The sequence below is a fragment of the Leguminivora glycinivorella genome, chromosome 20 (genome assembly GCF_023078275.1).
Source record: "Leguminivora glycinivorella isolate SPB_JAAS2020 chromosome 20, LegGlyc_1.1, whole genome shotgun sequence".
NCBI lineage: Eukaryota > Metazoa > Arthropoda > Insecta > Lepidoptera > Tortricidae > Leguminivora > Leguminivora glycinivorella.
Genome location: NC_062990.1, coordinates 248,750 through 267,449, shown reverse-complemented (window position 1 = coordinate 267,449; position 18,700 = coordinate 248,750). Strand labels below are relative to the sequence as shown.

General features: G+C 39.6%; 1 protein-coding gene and 1 long non-coding RNA gene across 3 annotated transcripts; both read right to left on the bottom strand.

Moving 5' to 3' along the window:
• Nucleotides 1-325: 325 nt before the first annotated feature.
• LOC125237156 lies at nt 326-2,062 on the bottom strand. 2 transcript variants are annotated; one of them, XR_007178297.1, is made up of 4 exons: nt 1,661-2,062; nt 1,136-1,404; nt 758-901; nt 326-674 (listed from the first exon to the last, which is right to left on the bottom strand). It is a non-coding gene; the product is annotated as an uncharacterized LOC125237156 (long non-coding RNA). The 2 variants fall into 2 exon arrangements; XR_007178298.1 differs by lacking the exon at nt 1,661-2,062 and adding an exon at nt 1,544-1,607.
• Nucleotides 2,063-14,424: 12,362 nt separating this feature from the next.
• On the bottom strand, nt 14,425-15,867 carry LOC125236889. The gene has a single exon (XM_048143807.1). The coding sequence runs from the start codon at nt 15,865-15,867 to the stop codon at nt 14,425-14,427; it is 1,443 nt and encodes a 480-aa protein (XP_047999764.1).
• Nucleotides 15,868-18,700: the final 2,833 nt, after the last annotated feature.

Sequence of the window (18,700 nt, the reverse complement as noted above, 5' to 3'; positions counted from 1 at the left end):
GCAGCTTACGACAATGTGCAGCTCCCACTGCTCAGAGCAAAACTGCTACAGCTGAGCATTCCTTTGAGAATTGTTAATATTGTCTGCAAACTGTTCATGGGAAGAACCATCAAAATTAGATCTGGCAAATCTTTCCTCCCCCCTCGTACAATCTGGCAAGGCCTTCCTCAAGGCTCGGTCCTCAGCCCTCTTTTATATAATCTTTACACATTTGATATTGATCAATCTGCCCTCCCCTTCTGTAATGTTCTCCAATACGCTGATGACCTGGTAGTTTATACTGCGGACCATAGTGTGGACAGTGCAACTGTTAGACTCAATGAGGCTCTTGTATACCTTAAGGAATGGTTGGATGAGCATGGTCTATCTCTTTCTCCCTCAAAAAGCAGCACTGTTACCTTCACTCGCCGTCACTCCATCCCAAATATACTTCTTCGCTATGAAGACCAAATTATACCCTCCAGTAATATGGTAAAATTTCTGGGAGTGTTTTTTGATTCCAAAATGTCAGGTGTTCCACATTTGAAACATATCGTTGGCAAATGTGAAAGAGGCATAAATGTTCTCCGATCTCTCTCTGGGGTTTGGTGGGGTGCACATCCTTACTGCCAGAAATTAGTGTACAATGCCTTAATCCGCAGCCAAATGGACTATGGCTCCCTTGTCCTAGAACCCTGCAATAAAGAAGCACTCAGAAAGTTAGATGCTATTCAAGCAAAATGTCTAAGGATAATTCTGGGAGCTATGAGATCCTCACCAAAGAATGGCATGCAGGTGGAGTGTGTAGATCCACCGCTATCTCTCCGCAGACAACTCCTTGCAGACCGATATGTATTGAGGGCTTGCTCCATATCAAATCACTTGCTCATCCCTCGGCTACAAGCTCTCTCCGCCTTGATACCTGTAAATGCATATTGGTCTCATAAAGATACACCTAGGTTTATATCTAGTTTTCGAAAAATTCAAGACCTGCCTGCCTTACTCTATAGCACAGGTAAAAATGTAATCTTTGAAACCGATTATAACTGTTTAATTTACTCTCCCAAAGTAATTTTAAATTTTAACATTAATAAAAATGACCCCGGAGCCAATGCAAAATTTAACAAAGAATTGGAAAAGTGGGAAGATTTCTTACCAATTTACACAGACGCATCAAAACTGAACAATAATAGCTGTGTGGGAGCAGCAATTTGGATACCCAGATACCGTATCCTTCTATCCTACAAATGCCCTTCACAGGCCTCTGTCTTTACCGGTGAATCAATTGCATTGATGGAGGCTGTGACATATGTAGAGTCTCACAGCATCCCAAAAGTTGTCATTTTCTCTGACGCTAAAAGCTGCTTACAGGCCGTATTGGGCAACCATTTCAAAATGAAAATGTTATCCCCATTCATCCTCAATCTGAAACAAGCATTACACAGATGTCACGAAAAAGGCCTACAGATAACATTAGTCTGGATTCCGGGCCACTGCGGGATAGAAGGTAATGAGGATGCCGATATGTGGGCAAAACAAGCAATCCTCAATGGATCAGACTCACACAGCATGGTTCTCGCATCCGACCTAATGATTAAAGCTCGCCGTGATTTGAGAGACGACTGGCAAAAACTATGGGACGCTTCCAGACGCCATGTTGGAAAACATTACGGAAACATACAGCCAATTATTCCATATAAACCATGGTTCTTCCGCTTCCGTTCCGCTACCAAATGGGCCACGTCTACACTCTGTCGTCTCCGATTAGGTCACGTCTGTACTCCGGTGTTCCTTGCCAAAATTAGGGTTCGGGATAGTTCCCTGTGCGAATGCGGGCTTGACGAAGGAACTCCTGATCACATTTTCTTTTCGTGCAGCAAGCTTAAACACTCGATGTACGACATTTTACCAAAAAACATCCCGCGTCCTATCAATTTTCAAACGCTCCTGGTCCTCATGGACCCTCCCATTACCGCATTGCTTCTCAAACACATACAGGAAAATAACATTAAACTTTAAATTCTTTTCTTATTCTTTTTCTCCTAACATAATATTACACTGTCAATTGTCAATCTCTAATTTCTCCTTATGTTGGCATTCTTACTAACTGTCAAAACTGTCGCCCTTTCTCGCTCTTCTCTCTAATAAACTGTACATTCGTCCTGTGCTGTCTGTGATGTCCTTAACATTAAATGTTTTTTGTTTTAGGTTTCCAGCTCCTTTCCCACCACAAAAATTTTCACCGAACATTCTTATCGTGCGTTGTATGTCTAACGTCGTCATTGGCAAAATCCCTCCTGCCAAAAGAGGGGAAAGCCATAAAAAAAAAAAAGCTTAAAACTTTTAAACCTCAGTTTTGATAATTTCTCCATGCAATGAAGGTCATTTCCCGTTTACGCTATCCGAAGTAACGTATTAAAACATGTTAGTCTTACCAAACAAAACTATTAGACAATTTTATTTAAACGAATAGTACAGACAACCAATAAGAACCCTAGGCCACTCTACAACCATGTCAAAGTGACAAGCAGTAAGAGATTTCTTACAATCTGATTTATAACGTCACTATGACATAGGTCTACAGTGGCCTAGGGTTCTAATTGGTCCACTACAACCGGCCTAGCCGAATGACAATCGTTAACACTAGACGCCTATCGAAACGCAGTCTGGCTCTGTCGCGCCAATACGGAAGAGCGATGGAGATAGCTAGATAACGATATTGTCGTAAGCGTTTATACATTTTGCTACGTACCCAGTTATTGGTACAAAACTAAATAAATCTGTAAATTAAGGTCTACATCTGACTATCCGGTTACATCCGTGGGAAAACTAGTGTTTTATTCATACGTGTTCCGTTCCGTGTCTAATTGAAGTCGAGATCTGTCTGGTAGTTACGGAACTGGTTAGCTTTTTGTTAACTTACAGACTAGACAGGAGATCCAAATAGTTCCGCTAACTAGTTATGGTGCTTGAATTTTATTTGTATTCATTATAGGCCTTTCCATGAGTCCCAATTATTGTTATATAAGTATGTAGAAAATATATAGCAAAACTCGTTTAGTACTTGTACCTAATACGGTATGAGTATGATCTACCGGTACCCCCTTTCTTCCCACGGGTGTCGTAGAAGTCGACTGTGGGATATGGATTAGATTGTGGCGTAGGCGAAAGGCTGGCAACCTGTCACTGCACAATTTGGATTTCTTTCAACCCCTTTGCCAGGAGTGGCATTGAAATAGTAGTTCTTGTGCTCTGCCTACCCCTTTATGGAATACAGGCGTGATTATATATATGTTTATATGATCTACACATTAACTCTTCTAAATATGATCAAGTATAACAAAGTCACCCTGTACGGATTTTACTAGATTAATATAAAATTAAATTACAATAACCACACCAGAAAATTAAAACTTTAAAAAACTTCCGACATAGTAGACCGATTTTTATGAAACATGGCTAAGAACACTTCCGACTAGCTCAGCATTCAAACAAAAAAAAATCTAAATCGGTTCATCCGTTCGCGAGCTACGATGCCACAGACAGACACACAGACAGGCAGACAGACAGATACGTCAAAATATAAGTAACCTTCGTCGTTTTGCATCGGGGCTTAACAGATTAATTAACTGTTAAATTATTTGAACCTCATGCCACTTAACCGTTTTAAATTAAACGCGACTCTTAGACTTACCAATAAAACGGTATCCGTTTTAGAACAAAACACATTATGATACAATTACTGGATGCCTCGTTCTTGGCGGAGCTATCCAATAACACACATTGTTATTGTACTCACTTGACGAACAATCCGTTTGTTGCGTGCAATTTTAACTGGTAGCCAGTTAAGTTAGCAGGTGCACGATGACTTTTGTCTGATAAATTAGTTTTGTCAACCTTTACTTAGTGTTAATTTATTCTGTTTTGCTCTTTAAACCTTTTATTCAAATTCAAAATTTAATAAAAAATCAAAATTAATCTCTATACTTATCCGTTTCGCCCTCTCATTATTAAGTAGGTACTCACATCGCCTTGGCAGCGATCTAGTTATGCGCCGGGTTATTTAGCTAGTAAGCTAGTTATTTAGTTAAGTATTAGATTTAAGTTCATTGGTTGGGGACTGAAAATCAGCGGTCTCGCTGAGTCTCATCCATTTTACTGCACACATCTGTAATTTACTAAGTTTTTATAAGTTCTTATATTTCCATTTCGTGCTGTGTTGGTAAATAAATATCTTTTTTTTTTAACGGAAAAAAATAAAGTCCAACCAAGAACTCGCCTGGTGGGTACTCGTTAACTTTGCTCAGATGCCAGACAACCCGCTGGGCGGGTTCACGCCATACAAGCGGCGGTTACAAAATCACCTGTTTCTGACGTAGTGCGCCATTTTTTGTCGTTGTAGTGAATGTGTTGAGGGGTTAGTTTTAAAGAATAAATGAGTGAATTTATCTTTTTCATGTTTATCCGTGGCTGCCATTCCTGAATCCACCGATTAAATAGCAGCTGACCTTCTCGAAGGTTCTTTATTTATAGCCGTATCACTCTACGAAGTACCTACACCCTCTTGCGCGGATTGCGATGATCACCTGAATTTTCTGACCACTGTGGCCTATTTTACTACAGTGACATTGACACTTGACACTGACAATTATGGGCCTATTTTTGGGTTGATAAGTAACATTATTGCTAATAACCCGTCAACCTTCAAATCAAGAGTGAACAGGCATCTTCTGGGCGAGCTCACTCTATCGTAGGCCACGTCTTTGCCTTTGGCTAGTCTGTGGCCAAGAGTAAGCCCATTTATAATAATAATAAAAAAAGCGTCAATATTGCCTTGTTGAACAACATCAAGAAAGAGATGGACCGGGACAATCTAAGCAACCCAGAGACGAGTTCTCTGGCGCAAGTTTAGTGTACAGGGAGACCTGACCCAGATAAAACTGGGAACATGGGTAGGACAAAGAAGAAGAGATTGCCTTGTTGAACAGGCAATAAACGGCGAAGTGTCACTGTCAACCGATAATTGTCACTGTGGTGAAACAGGCCACTGGCCTATAAACTTAGGTAAAGTAACGACCAAGACGATAGCTCTGTATTCGATGAGAATATTATGATTCTAATTGCTACGAGAAACGAAAGAGAAGAAAATGGTGTCGAGCGATAACACAATTTAATAAGATGTGAGAAATATAATATCTTTGAAATTCTTCGCATTATTGTTTCTAAAATTAATTATTGTGGCACCTATTTCTAATCAGCTTAAAAACATTTGATAGTAGGGGGCTGCCTTAAATTGGGACATATTTTTAAATTAAAGAAAATAATAGTTATTTGTTATACAAGGGGGCAAAGTTGTATTTTAACGCCGAGTGTGGAATTGAAAAACGAGCAAGTGAAAGGTTTCTATATCCTATAGTTGAACCACGAGCGAAGCGAGTGGTTCGAGAATAGAATCCTGAACTTGCGAGTTTTATAACACACGAGAAGTAAAATACATTTGCACCCGAGTGTAAAACAAAACTTTACCCCTCATTATAGCGAGGAAACTACAACGCAAAAACTGCGTTTATCACTGCTTCCAGTAGTTCCACAGGTAAATCATCTTTATTACAGATTACTAGATTCACCTACTTTTATCAATTTTAAAGCAGTTAATTTGACTCTATTCAAGGTCAAATTACTTTACCCACTAGTGGATAAAATGCGTTTTTACCCGCTGGTATTAAAGGACAAAACACGTGTTTCTGAGCTAGTGAGGGGAAAAATAGTTCACACCTCCGGTAGGAGTCCAACCTCCGACCTATGGCTTTGCCGGAGCCATCGCTCTCACCAATTGAGCCGATAAAAAACCTTTTTTCTGATATCCCAAAAAACCAAAATTCAATCTAACTTCAAAATTATGTGTCATTAAAATTTAGAAAAAAAAACCCCGACATAGTGGACCGATTTTCATGAACTCGACTAACTCAGCTTTCAAACAAAAAAAACTAAATCTTAATCGGTTCATCCGTTCGGGAGCTACGATGCCACAGATAGACACACACACAGACTGACAGGCAAACAGACAGACAGACACGTCAAACACCCCGTCGTTTTTGCGTCGGGGGTTAAAAAAAACAGTTGATTACAAAAAAAACGTCAAATAAAGTAACTACGATAAAAACTACATACATCGCCATCAGATATGAAGTAAAAGCTCATAAATGGAATTCCCCGACACGCTCACACTTTAGTTCAATATCGCGCTGTTTGCTGTCTTCGCGAGTTTTTGTCAAGATATAAATCATCGCTACCGGGGGTAGAGGGGGGGGGGGAGTGCACAGACATATAATATGGAGTGGTATCCTAATGTATACTTGCAATAAAAAACAATTAAAGATCATGCTTATTCTTACAAAGAACGTGGGTCTTGTCTACAGTATTAACACAAGGGTGTGCTGGCTCAGGACACAGGGTCATGATTTTTTAAATTTATTCATTTATACAATAAACTTTTTTTTAATTGGTTTCGTTTTCAGTGTAAAAATAAAGTGATTATAAAAATACATAAAAGGTTGTTTCTAGAAAAATATTACTCATAACCATATGAATGGTAGGTAATAATAATTATGAACTAAAATGAAAAACCCGATTTAGTAAAATAAAGACGTGGTCTTTGTAACGCATGTGGGTCTTGCTTAGTCTGTCTTAGATGTATCTGTGGAAGGGGGGGCGGGGGTGTTGCGGACACTAGTAAGTTTTGCGTATTTTAAAAATTGTGAAAATCTCGAAAACCAGGCGACTTTTACTAAACCTTAATGTCGATTTTCTGGACCAGTATAAGGTGCCCTCTTGGTGGTTAAAAGGTTGTCCATTAATTACCGGGCACCCGGTATATCATATAAATCATATTGGTATATATAGATTTATTTTATTTCCTATTTATGTATGTTTATTATATTAGTATTAAGATTATTTGACGTTTTCTATCACTCACTGCATCATCTACTCAAATCAGTTGTTTTTTGTGTCTTGTCTCCACTACCCAAAGGTTGTCTGAAAGAGATCGCTCTTTAGCGATAAGACCGCCTGTTGTCTACCACAGTTAATTAAAGTTATGTGCTTATTTTTTTTAATGTCATCTTGTTATATTGGTGAGCAATAAAGACTATTTGTATTGAATTGTATGTCTGTGGCAGGAGCAGGGGGTGTGTGAGGGGGTGTTGCGGACACGAGTAAGTTTAGCGAACTTTTTGTACTCTTTTGTGGAGTTGTTTGCACGTTCCTGTCTGGACTTTTGGCCGAGGAGGGCATTGTGTGTGACTAAATGTCTGTGACAGAGCAGTCGGATTTATAAAAACAGTGTTTGCTTAGTCAAAAAATAAAAATATTATCTTTGTTCTTGATAGTACGTATATGTATGTATATAACTACTAGCGTTTTCCCGCGGCTTCGCTCGCGTTAGAAAGAGATAAAAAGTAGATGTCATTCTCCATCCCGTCAACTATCTCCACTTAAAAATTACGTCCTTTTGTCGTTCCGTTTTGCCGTGAACGACGGACAAACAAACAGACACACACACTTTCCCATTTACAATATTAACTAGTATGGATTGGGAATAAAACTTCGTATCGCAAGTTTACTGTCACCTCTATAAGAAACACAGGCGTAATGTATGTACTTAAAATTAAGAGAACGAAACTTGATTGATATTTTCTTTGCTTTTCTTGTGTCAACTTTGATCCATCTTTGGGAGCTTTCTGAAGTTGGATAATTTCATCATCCTCCTTGCATTATCTCAGCATTCGTCCCGGCTCATGTGAGCCTGAGGTCCGCTTTGGCAACTAATCCCAAAATTCGGCGTGTTGTGTGTGTATGTATACATTTACGTACTGGCGGGTAGAATAAAAACACTGTAACCTAGATGGTAGTTAGACACTAGTTTTACGAAAGTTGCATGATCTCACCCTACCTTAAAAACGGCCCTAAGCTTCTAATCAAACACGGTATTTAGTTAAAAGTACCCTTTGTTCGATAAAAGCGGTATTGAGGTAACTCCTCCACCAGAGCGACTACCCTGAGTAATGATCGGTAGAAACGGTTCCATTTTATACGGCTGATGGTCAATTATACAATAGTATTTTATGCAACAGGCATTTCAAAAAGATCAAAAAAGACGAGTGGCGTGGGTAATAAAGACGCCACGAGTATTTTTTTACTCAGTTAAACACCGTTGCATACAATACTTTTTACTACTACCATTCACTTAGTTTTTAATAGTTTTCTAGAATAACTTTCGTGAAATTCACACTGTTTCCTGTAGTTTTCACTGCCAGCGCAGCTACTCAAAGCCATCCCCCGCTAGCTTACCGCGCACGCGCACAGTATCGTTATAACTATGCGTTGCCATGGTTACAGAGCCAAACAATGTGTTTTAAATTTTTTCGTTACTGCGCGCGTGCGCGGGAAGCCGGTGGGCGCTGGCTTTGGGGAATAAACTTTTATGTAGGGTTTTAATGATCTAAGATGCACGACCCTGTAAATGACAAATCGGAATGTGAATGATTTCGGGAGTAGAAAAAAATTAATATTAAAGTCATTAAGCTTAATTTAAAAGTGTAAAATGTCTGCCTTGGGCGAGACTTCAAGTCACTGCCTCTAGATTGATACGGTCGATATTATAGGACATTCCTAGACAGATTGACTGTCCCACGGTAAGTTCAAAATGGCTCGTGTTGCAGGAACTCAGACGATATATATAATATACAAATACATACATACATACAATCACGTCTGTGTCCCATGAAGGGGTAGGCAGAGCACATGAAACTACTCAGGTTTCAGTGCCACTCTTGGCAAATAAGGGGTTGAAAGAAAACGAAACTGTGACATTGCAGTGACAGGTTGCCAGCCTCTCGCCTACGCCACAATTTAACCCAATACAAATACATAAATATCATCCATGGCTTAGGAACAAATATCAGTGCTCATTACACAAATAAATACCTTTGCCGGGGTTCGAACCTGGGACCACGGCAGCAGCGCTAGGCCTGCCCGGTCGTCATAAATGATGCTTCATGCTACAGATGAAAGGATGCTCTCGGTAGAGGCTCACTATTTGGTAACTCCTTTACCGGGTGGTTCGTTAAAACTGCCCCGTGCACTTTTTATTCGCGGATGTGATTGGGAAAGGCTTGTTACATAGTTTCGGACAAAGGGGAAAAGGTCGTTTTTTTTTCCGAATATGAAACTACTACGTAACAGCTACAGTCTAATGGACTAGGGCTGTTTCTAGTGTCACGCGGAACGTCCGCGCGGACTCGCGGAGCGATCCGCGCGACCAATTTGTATGAAATTGATGTTGTCGTCCGCGCCACTCTAAAATGTGCGTAGCCGAATGCACAAACGCTCACGATAATATCTCTTTCGTAGGGTTCACTATTTTCTGGCAGAAACTTTTTACGCATATATTTGATTCGTAATAGTTCTTGGCAGAAGTCACGTTTGGCAGAAACACCTTACGCAGAATATATAATAATTTGGCATAATTTCGCAGATTTTTGTAATACCGAATCGTCTGTTGTCATAATGTTGATGAGCATAATAGTCTTCTAGTCGAACAATACTTTTGCAGATAATTTTGTGCATAATATTTAGGCGGCATAAAGTTGCAATTTGCTATTTGATAGCGAGTTGGATGTGTTGGGGATGCAAGATACCTAACACTCCTCCTCGCTTCGCTCGTCGTCGTACCTAACGGTGACTCTAGGGCAGTTTTTCTTTTATGATAGCGTGTAATAATTCTGCTAATGTAATATTATGCTAAATCAAAGTTGACCAAAGTAATGTTCTGTAAAACAATATTCTGCCAAATGTGTCTTATGCGTGGTAGTAATAATGCCAACTAAGTTTTATGAAAAATTACCATTCGACTGAAAGTGTTTCTGCGAAACATGTTATGCGAAGTGTGTTTCGGACTAAAATTATTCTACCAGATGAGGGTAACCCCTTTCGTAGCTATCTATATCTATCGCTCTTGCGTATTGCGCAGACTACTTTTCTGCGGCATTTCGGTGGCGTTTCGGGTCGCGGAACGGCGGGGCATGAAGTTAAGTCCAGTGCGGATCGCTCCGCGCGGTGGGTCCGCGTGACACTTAAACCAGCCTAATACTATACACCGTGTTTCCGGTAACACTCAAAACCTCAGACACCCCAACTGATTTTTATTTTTTTAAACTCATCTAGAGTATTCATCTTTTAATCTGATGGTTACTTTTTTTTTAATTGAATCTTTAATTTTCTGTACAGCTCTACTTGACTTTTAGCTCTACACTCAATAAAATAATTGCTAACTTCCACCATAAACCCTAAAACTATTTATTTGTGTACGTTACTGCAACGACATAAGGCTTACCAATAGACAGCTAAGATGTCACTGTAAAACACTTTATAGCTCAGAACACAGTAAACTTCAAATTGGACAGGTAATCGCAGTAAGCAAATTTAAACCCAATATTCAAAATGACAAGGTTGTAATTAGGTACGAGTTCAATTTGTTATGACTTATGATCAAACACCGGTTTCGCGGGGGCAAACATGTACCAGTGCTAGTGATTCATTAAATATCGACTTAGTTTATCGACATCCATAAAAATTAATTTTTAACCATCATTATCATAACTAAACTAATGGCTAAGTTTGAATACGTTTAACTATGTGCAAACCTCTTTCATTTATACTTATCGCAACTATAAACAACCGATATCTGACATTGACTGTGTCAGTCACTTTTGACAACCATTGAATCGTTAAATAATTCATCTAGTACCTACAACAATATTATTTTGCATTCCGATCAATTAAATCTACCTTTTTGTTTCTTAAGGCGGCTAAAAATGCCACGCAAGAAAAAAGATCATTCATCTTCCTGGAAACCTGACCATTCAGATATAGATGATAAAGGTACGACTTACTTTTGCAAGAAATGTAAAATTCATATGTCACGAAAATGTGTAAAATGTGGAAAAAATTTTGATTGTATATTATGAAAATTATATTAAATATTAAAGAAAGTTAATTCCTCAAAAAGTTTATTTTTGTGTATGTAGTTTTCTTCTTCATTCAAATTCTTGAAATTAAACAACGGTTGTACGACATTTTTATCGATATCAAATAATAAAATTAGTTTAATGTGTCCTCGCACTATTAAACGTCAGTACAGATTTGCCCCCGCGAAACCGGTGTATGCTTATGATAAACATTAAGATTAAACTGACAAACAACGTCAAACTCGTAGCGGAAAAAATAATCGTCCAAGTAACCAGCCAGTATTAATACCCCTAAATACTGAAAAAGGTAAACAACCTCTAGCAATGCGATATACACAATGTTGTCTTACAAGTACAATAGAATAGGCATAAGCACGTAAAAAATAACTAATAATACAAATTTAAATAAAAATATTACCCCCATCAAGATATAGCTCAATCGATTCTACTCTCGATTCTTAACAAACTGTTTTCAGGTTTTTAGTGTTAAGTGAAACACGGTGTATAGTACCTAGTATACGTCAAAAAGTTGCGATAGATAGTGTTTTGTGTGAGGAACCTTCACTTTTGACATGATATACAGTCATTCAGAGTTTCAGATGAGGTTTCTATGCGGCCTTCTGCGTTATCATTGCCGCTGACTATACATACAACTGTCATTTTATTTGATAAAACCATTGGATTTAGAATTAAACTAACAAAGTGCACCCAATCTGCACAAACTACCTCAAATCCCTCACTATTAGACCCTCTGGGCATAATCGGGTGCTCGCGTTAATTTGTCTTTCCACATAAAAGGGTCTCTTCTTCAAGTGCAATAAGGATCTAATAATTAGAATCCGTTTGGCTGTACAGACAATCTAAAGCAGTAATGTAACTCGATCAGTTGTAGTGTAACCACATTTTACCCATTGTTAAAATGCAGAAACATTTACGTATTCATTTAAATTAAAATAAAGAAAAGAAATGTTTTTTGAGTAATTCCTGTGTTGTGAGCCTCTTTGCGTATTGTACCTATCTCATAGTGCTTCCACCATTATAGTGTTTGGCTTCGGTTTCCTGTAAAGTTTAGCCGCAGTTAAATATTGTGTAAACTTGTAGAGTTCAACCGGGGAAGCACTTTTCTCTCTGCTATAGATTTTGAATATTTACTTTTATGTGCCCTACCCCTGTAACTTGGAAACTTCTCGTAGCCGTTTCACAAATGTATCGCAGAGAAGTGGAAAGATGAAATCTTGATTATTCAGTTAACCGTTTTTTTTTCACTTTTAAATTGCATTGTAGCAATTTATAACTTTTATCCCTTTACCGCATATTGTTCCATATTTGGCCGTTATAAATTCTACTCTACTGACAGCTGTTACAGTTCAAATTTGAACAAATATTGCATACGTCACATGCGGTAAAAGGTTAAAAAAAAACCGGACAGAGTTTATAAAGAGGTGTTACTGCTTGCAAGCCTCTGTGTCAGTAATATTGGCCTGACCCTCGGGCCGCGGGCCAGTAATGAAGGCTGGAGCGATCTGATTGTAATTGGGAACCGGTTTGCTGAGGTCTACAGTGGGTCTACGGGTCTACATGGTTTTTTTTTATGCTACTGGAATTACGCAAATCTCATTTGACTGTCTTCTATGGCATCTAAGGTTTTCAAAGATAAAATGGGTGACCTGAGAGCTGGCCAGTATTTTGCTCAACGCGTTAGCATTGCCATCCAACGTGGCAATAAAATAATTTATAGATTATTTATATGCCTAATCATTTTATACAATAGGCAAATCTTATTCTTCTTCTGTTTAATATGTTTCGTTTATTTAATATTAGCTTTTTTATTTATTTAGTCGTATGGCATCAATCAGAATTTATTCGTCGCTTTACAGGTTAATATCTAAGTTCTTCACCCAGTCGGCTGCGTATTTACTTAGTTTATGTAAGTCCAGAGGATCTCCTGGGTATTTTCTTTTCGGGCATTCATGGATAATGTGGTAAATGGACTGCACGGGTGCTCCGCAGTCGCACTTCGGTGAGTCTCGCCACCCACACTTAAACATAAATTCTCCTGATCGGCCGCTTTCAGTGCGAAGTCTGTTTAGTTGGCACCATTCCCGTCTTGGAGCTGAGAAACCCTGCGGTTTGTTAGTGGGATCGTAGTTCGCAAGAAATGCCTTCGGCAAGTTAGCAGTCCAATCCTCTTTCCATTTTTCGTTAATGTTAAAGCTACCCTCTTTCAGTTCCTGTGCCGTCTTATACGGCGGTTGTCGGGATTTCAAGCGTAGCTTAGGTGGAGAGAAGAATTCGGAGGAGACGGGCAGTTTTGGATTTGAGGCAATTTTGCGTGCTTCTTTTAGCAGGGCTTGTTGTCTCCTGAGATTAGGTGGAGCAATATGGCTCAGAGCTGGCAGCCATTGTATCGGTGTTGACTGTATAGTGCCGGTTATACATCGCATGGTTTTTCGCAGCTGAACATCGATCTTCTCCACATGTGCGCTGTTGAGCCATACCGGAGCACAGTATTCGCCAGCGGAATACACTAGACTGAGTCCTGTCGTACGAAGAACGTCAGCGCTGGCTCCCCACGTAGTTCCAGTCAGCTTGTGCAGGATGTTATTGCGGGTTCCTAACTTCTTGCTCAACTTAGAGAGGTGGGAGGAGTATGTGAGAGAACGGTCTAAGGTCACGCCGAGGTATTTTGGCTGTGGATTGTGCGAAAGGGTTTTGCCATCAAAGCTCACTGTGGGGGTGTATGAGGCCTGTCTATTATTTAGATGGAATGTGGAAATCTCTGTTTTGCTGGCGTTTGGCACTAGTCTCCACTTTTTAAAGTACGAGTTAAGTAATTGCAGATCTGTGGTGAGTTGAGTTTCCGCCGTTTTAAAGGTGGAGTGCTGGTGAGTTAATGCAATGTCGTCAGCATAAACAAATTTCCTGGACGTTGTCTCTGGGAGATCGTGTGTGTAAAGATTGAAAAGTAGTGGCGCCAGTGTGGAGCCTTGTGGTAGGCCGTTGTTTAGCTTCCTGGGACGACTCTGATAATCCCCCAGATGGACGACAAATTCCCTATTACATAGCATATTGTTTATGAGGCTAGTAATATTGCGGCAGGGGACTGCTTTCATTAATTTGTAGTACAGACCATGTCGCCATACTGTGTCGTAGGCTGCAGATAAATCCACGAAGACAGCTACTGTTTTAAGCTGTTTTTGAAATCCTGTCTCAATATGTGTCGTAAGGGACAGTACCTGATCTGTACAGTTACGACCCTCTCTGAATCCGGCCTGCTCTATTGGGACAACTTTTTCAATAAAGGGTGTAATTCTGTTAGCAAGTAGCTTTTCTAATAATTTATACAGTGAGCTAAGCAGGGCTATAGGTCTATAGCTTTTCGGGTCATCTGCTGGCTTGTTTGGTTTGAGGATGGCAACTATTTTGGCGAAATTGAAAGTGGGGGCAGCTTATTTCTAGCCAGTATGTCCGCATAGAAATTTGTAAGCCATTTTCTACAGTTTGGCCCCAAGTTCTTTATGAATTCATTGTAGATGCCATCCTCTCCCGCTGCTTTGCCTAGCTTAAGTTGTTTGATGGCGTAGGTTGTTTCCTCTTCTGTGAAAGGTCTTGAGATGAATTCGTCAGCCGAGAGCTCTTTCTTGCAGTTTTGGCTAAGTTTCTTAACGGTTTTAGTATGGGGCCGATCACCTTTTACACGTGACGTTTCGACGACTCGGTTGGCTATGGAATCAGTTAGTTTTTGAGACACGCATACATTTCTTGAGCCCGATTTGCCCGTTAATTTGTTAAGAACGTTCCATGCCTTCCTGCTTGACGTTTTGAAGTCCATCTTTTCCACAGTGGTCAACCACTTGTTTTTCCGCTCCGTGTCCAGTGACTCCAGTAGGTTCCGTCCTATTTCCTGGTCTCCGGTCGATTTGTATTGTCGGTAAAGCTGTTCGCTTTCTTCACTCCAACCAGGGACATAGGTTTTTCTGTAACCCCGCGGAATATACTTCTTTGCCGTTGCAGTCGTCAGCCCGACAAACCTCGAATAATTTTCGGCAATTGGAGGAATCCATCTTATAGCGGAGTCCATGTCGTTTGCAAAGGCAACCCAGTCCGCCTTCTGCAAATTCCACCTAGGGAGAGGCATTGATTTCATTAAGGGGATTTGGTTTCCTGTCTTCATCAGAACTGGACGGTGTTGGCTATTGGGGAAATTGCAAAGAATATTTCGTGTTATGGGAAAAGGAACACCTGATGATTCGCATGATACGAATGTGAGATCTGGGTTATAGTCTCTTTTCCATCGAGCAGATCTGAAGGACCCCTTCTCCTTTGCGTCGAAAACCAGGTGAAAACTATTTTGTTCTGCCCATTGTTGCAGGTGGATCCCATTTAGGTCATTGGAATCGTAGCGCCATGCAATGTGGTGGCTATTGAAATCGCCCGCGAAGATGCAGGGGTGCGGGAACACCGGCAGTCCGTCTCCCCACTCTTGGGCAGGGGGCTTATAGATGTTTACAATCGAGGTGTCCTGGACTTTGATTGCTATTAAGTAGAAATTGCTAGGGTTTACTTTAGTTGGCAGGATGGAGATGTCCGTTAGGCTCTCCCTAGCATAGGTTACAATCCCATATTTTGCGTGATTGTGTGCAGAAATAATGTTGTATCCTAGGATCTTTCCTCTGGACTCGAGATCTTGCATGTCTTTTGTGTGCGTCTCTTGTAGCAATAAGACATCCACATTGTGTTTCGTCAGCATTTTGTGCAGGTATTCGCACTTGGCCAAGCTAATTCCCTCGACGTTTAGCTGGCAGATTCGTAAGGATGGCCCAATACTTATTTCAGAGGGGAGGCTATCGTGTAGATTCATATTTCCGTATCGTATCAATTAGCATCCAGAGAGCATTTGTAAAAGCGACTCAAAATATCGTGCTGTGAGGTTATTTTACAACAACGGGTACAGCAGCCAAGGTTTGTTACTCGTTTAGCGCCACCCGGGGGACACGTGCAGGGTGTTGGTGGCAATTCCTGCGGACGTGAGTAACAATCATCCCCCATTAAAAATTGGAATGGGTATCGTTTTATTGGCTCGTCTAACTTTAACTTTAATTTTGAGTTTCACTTAATTGCTTAAATTTATACTTAGATTGTTTAGAGTTTTTTTTACTTTCCTAAACATAGAAATATGTACAGTTTGTATATCGTAGAAATATGTATTTTATCGCATCTATGTATGTCAAATCGTCAAGTAGCCACATGTACTGGAAAACCGTCGTGCGAAGAGGAAATTCGTCTTCTCCGCACTTGTATCGTAATGTACCTACTATTATTACATAATAGTGTGCATACGGGAAAAAAAGAACTGATTAATTGAATTCAGCCTCCCGGATCATTCGCGGGAACTGGAATCAGAAGTAACAGATTTAAAAAAAGTCACTCGTTGCTGAAGAGCGTTGATCGTCAACTTTTGGTCCTAACTGTACCTCCCTCATTAATTTGTGCGTAGGTAAGATAATTTAAGGAAGGTAAATGTGCTAGCCTGTCGGTAAAATGTACTCGATCTAAAGGTCACTTGGTGCGTAATTTCTGAGACCCTACCATTAACATTTGACTTTTGAGAATAATTCATGAAACCAGGCGTTACTTTACAGAAATCCAAGATAATCAAAATCCAAAATAAGTCTTTGCTAATTCGCGAATAGATAACTTGCTAAGGCACTATTATACATGATACATGATGAAACAGGGTGAAATAAAGAGGTCCGGCCATACTTTGCATATCGACTTTTGAGTTCATAATGAGCAACTTTTACTATGGGACCAATAGTAAAATCGCGAGATAAAAATCGCATTTCCATAAAAATGTATGGAACAGCAAATTTTTTTTGCATTTGCACCATTGGTTCCATAATAAAAGTTGTTCATTATGTCCTCAAAAGTCACTATGAAAAGTATGGCTGCCCATTTTTAACCCCCGACGACGTCCCTGTCTGTCTGTCTGTGTGTGTGTCTGTCTGTGGCATCGTAGCTCCCGAACGGATGAACCGATTTAGATTTAGTTTTTTTGAAAGCAGAGTTGGGAGTGTTCTTAGCCATGTTTCATGAAAATCGGTCCACTATGACGGGGTTTTTTTTTAAATTTTCATTTTGTGATTAGGTTATTGCGTGTATAAGTCCCACTGCTGAGCACATACCTCTCAAATGTGTGGGTTAGAGGTGCTGTTTTAAAATATCTTTACAACTTTACACAACGTGTGACATGAAAGCCATAAGTATCGGTCTCCTGTAGCGGCTTACCGGACCCAATTTATTTTAAAACGTCCTCTTTATTCAGAGGATGATTGAGTTCCTTCCAGCGATGTTATTCCTATAGCTTAACTCAACATAGCTTCTCTACGCGACGCTCCATCATACTGGTCCATTGGTTAAATGATTAGGTTATCACGTTACGTGCTCTTACAAAGGTTTTGTAAGAGCACGTAACTGCAGACCGGGGTCAAATTTTAGAAATAGGTTAAATAAAAAAATAGGAAATGCAGGGGTAGGTTCTCATATTATAAGGCTCAAAATAATGTAGATAATATGGCACGAGGTACAGATAAATAAAGAAAAGGAATCTTTACTTGTAGCGCGAAGGCTCACTGCGCGGAAACACGCCCCACGTTGGGCGCCAAACTGTCATGTTACGTACTCTTACAAAAACCTTAGTGTGGAGAGCGCAGCGTTGACAGATGGTTTATGAAGCTGTTGGTGGGATAGCGATTGATTGACAATGACCATGGGTTTTTTATCAGCACATCAAAGTACGGCTCAGCCACAACATTGAGCTAGTTTAGGTAAGGTCTCATAGCTGTGTCTAGCTGCCAGAGCGACCAGTGGCGGCAAGGACTACCACGATAGTCTTTGCCGCCACTGGTCGCTCAATATCGTGGATAGACTGCAATAAGTATTTGGCCAGCGATGGCAGAACTTATTAATAATTCATAATAATTCATAATTCTTTATTCGCATTTAAAAAGTGTTAACATGATAGGTCTTACATAAATTGTGTCTAATATATGTTTCTTTCTAAAAATTCAAGAATGTGGGATGAATGAAGGATAGACGGGGAGCGAAGTGTAGATTCAAAAATCTAAGAATGAATTGTGTAAAAGAGTATATGAGAAAGAAATGAGTGAGTACTGAGGTACTAGTAAAAGATAGAGAACAATGGAATTAAATAAAACACATTTAGTTCCACTCCGAAATAACGTGAGATTGGCATGAATATAAGGAGTAAATATTTGGGAATAACCTCCGCTTGGTTCAGTATTTTCACTAGGGTGGAGCGAAAAAACACTTTTCTGGAATTAGCAAACCTAATAGTTATCAATCAATGCCCCTTAGTCTATGAAGCCTTTGTGCAAATTTTCAGCTTTTTAAATCAACATCTTCTGCCTCCGCATTAGGGTTGAAATTTTGAAAATCTCATACAAACCTAAAAATTCAACTTTCAGATAAAAAAAAAATTTCGACAGTATTATGTTTAGTATATGTTATTGATACATATCATTATGAGAAACTACAAAAAGTTGCGAAAATAGCGTCAAGAATCGCCAAAGTTTGTCTAGTTTCAGTACATTCGCCAAAATAGCCGCTAAAATACTGAAAATTTGCGATTTTTAACGCTATTTTCGCAATTTTTGGTAGTTTCTTGTAATAAT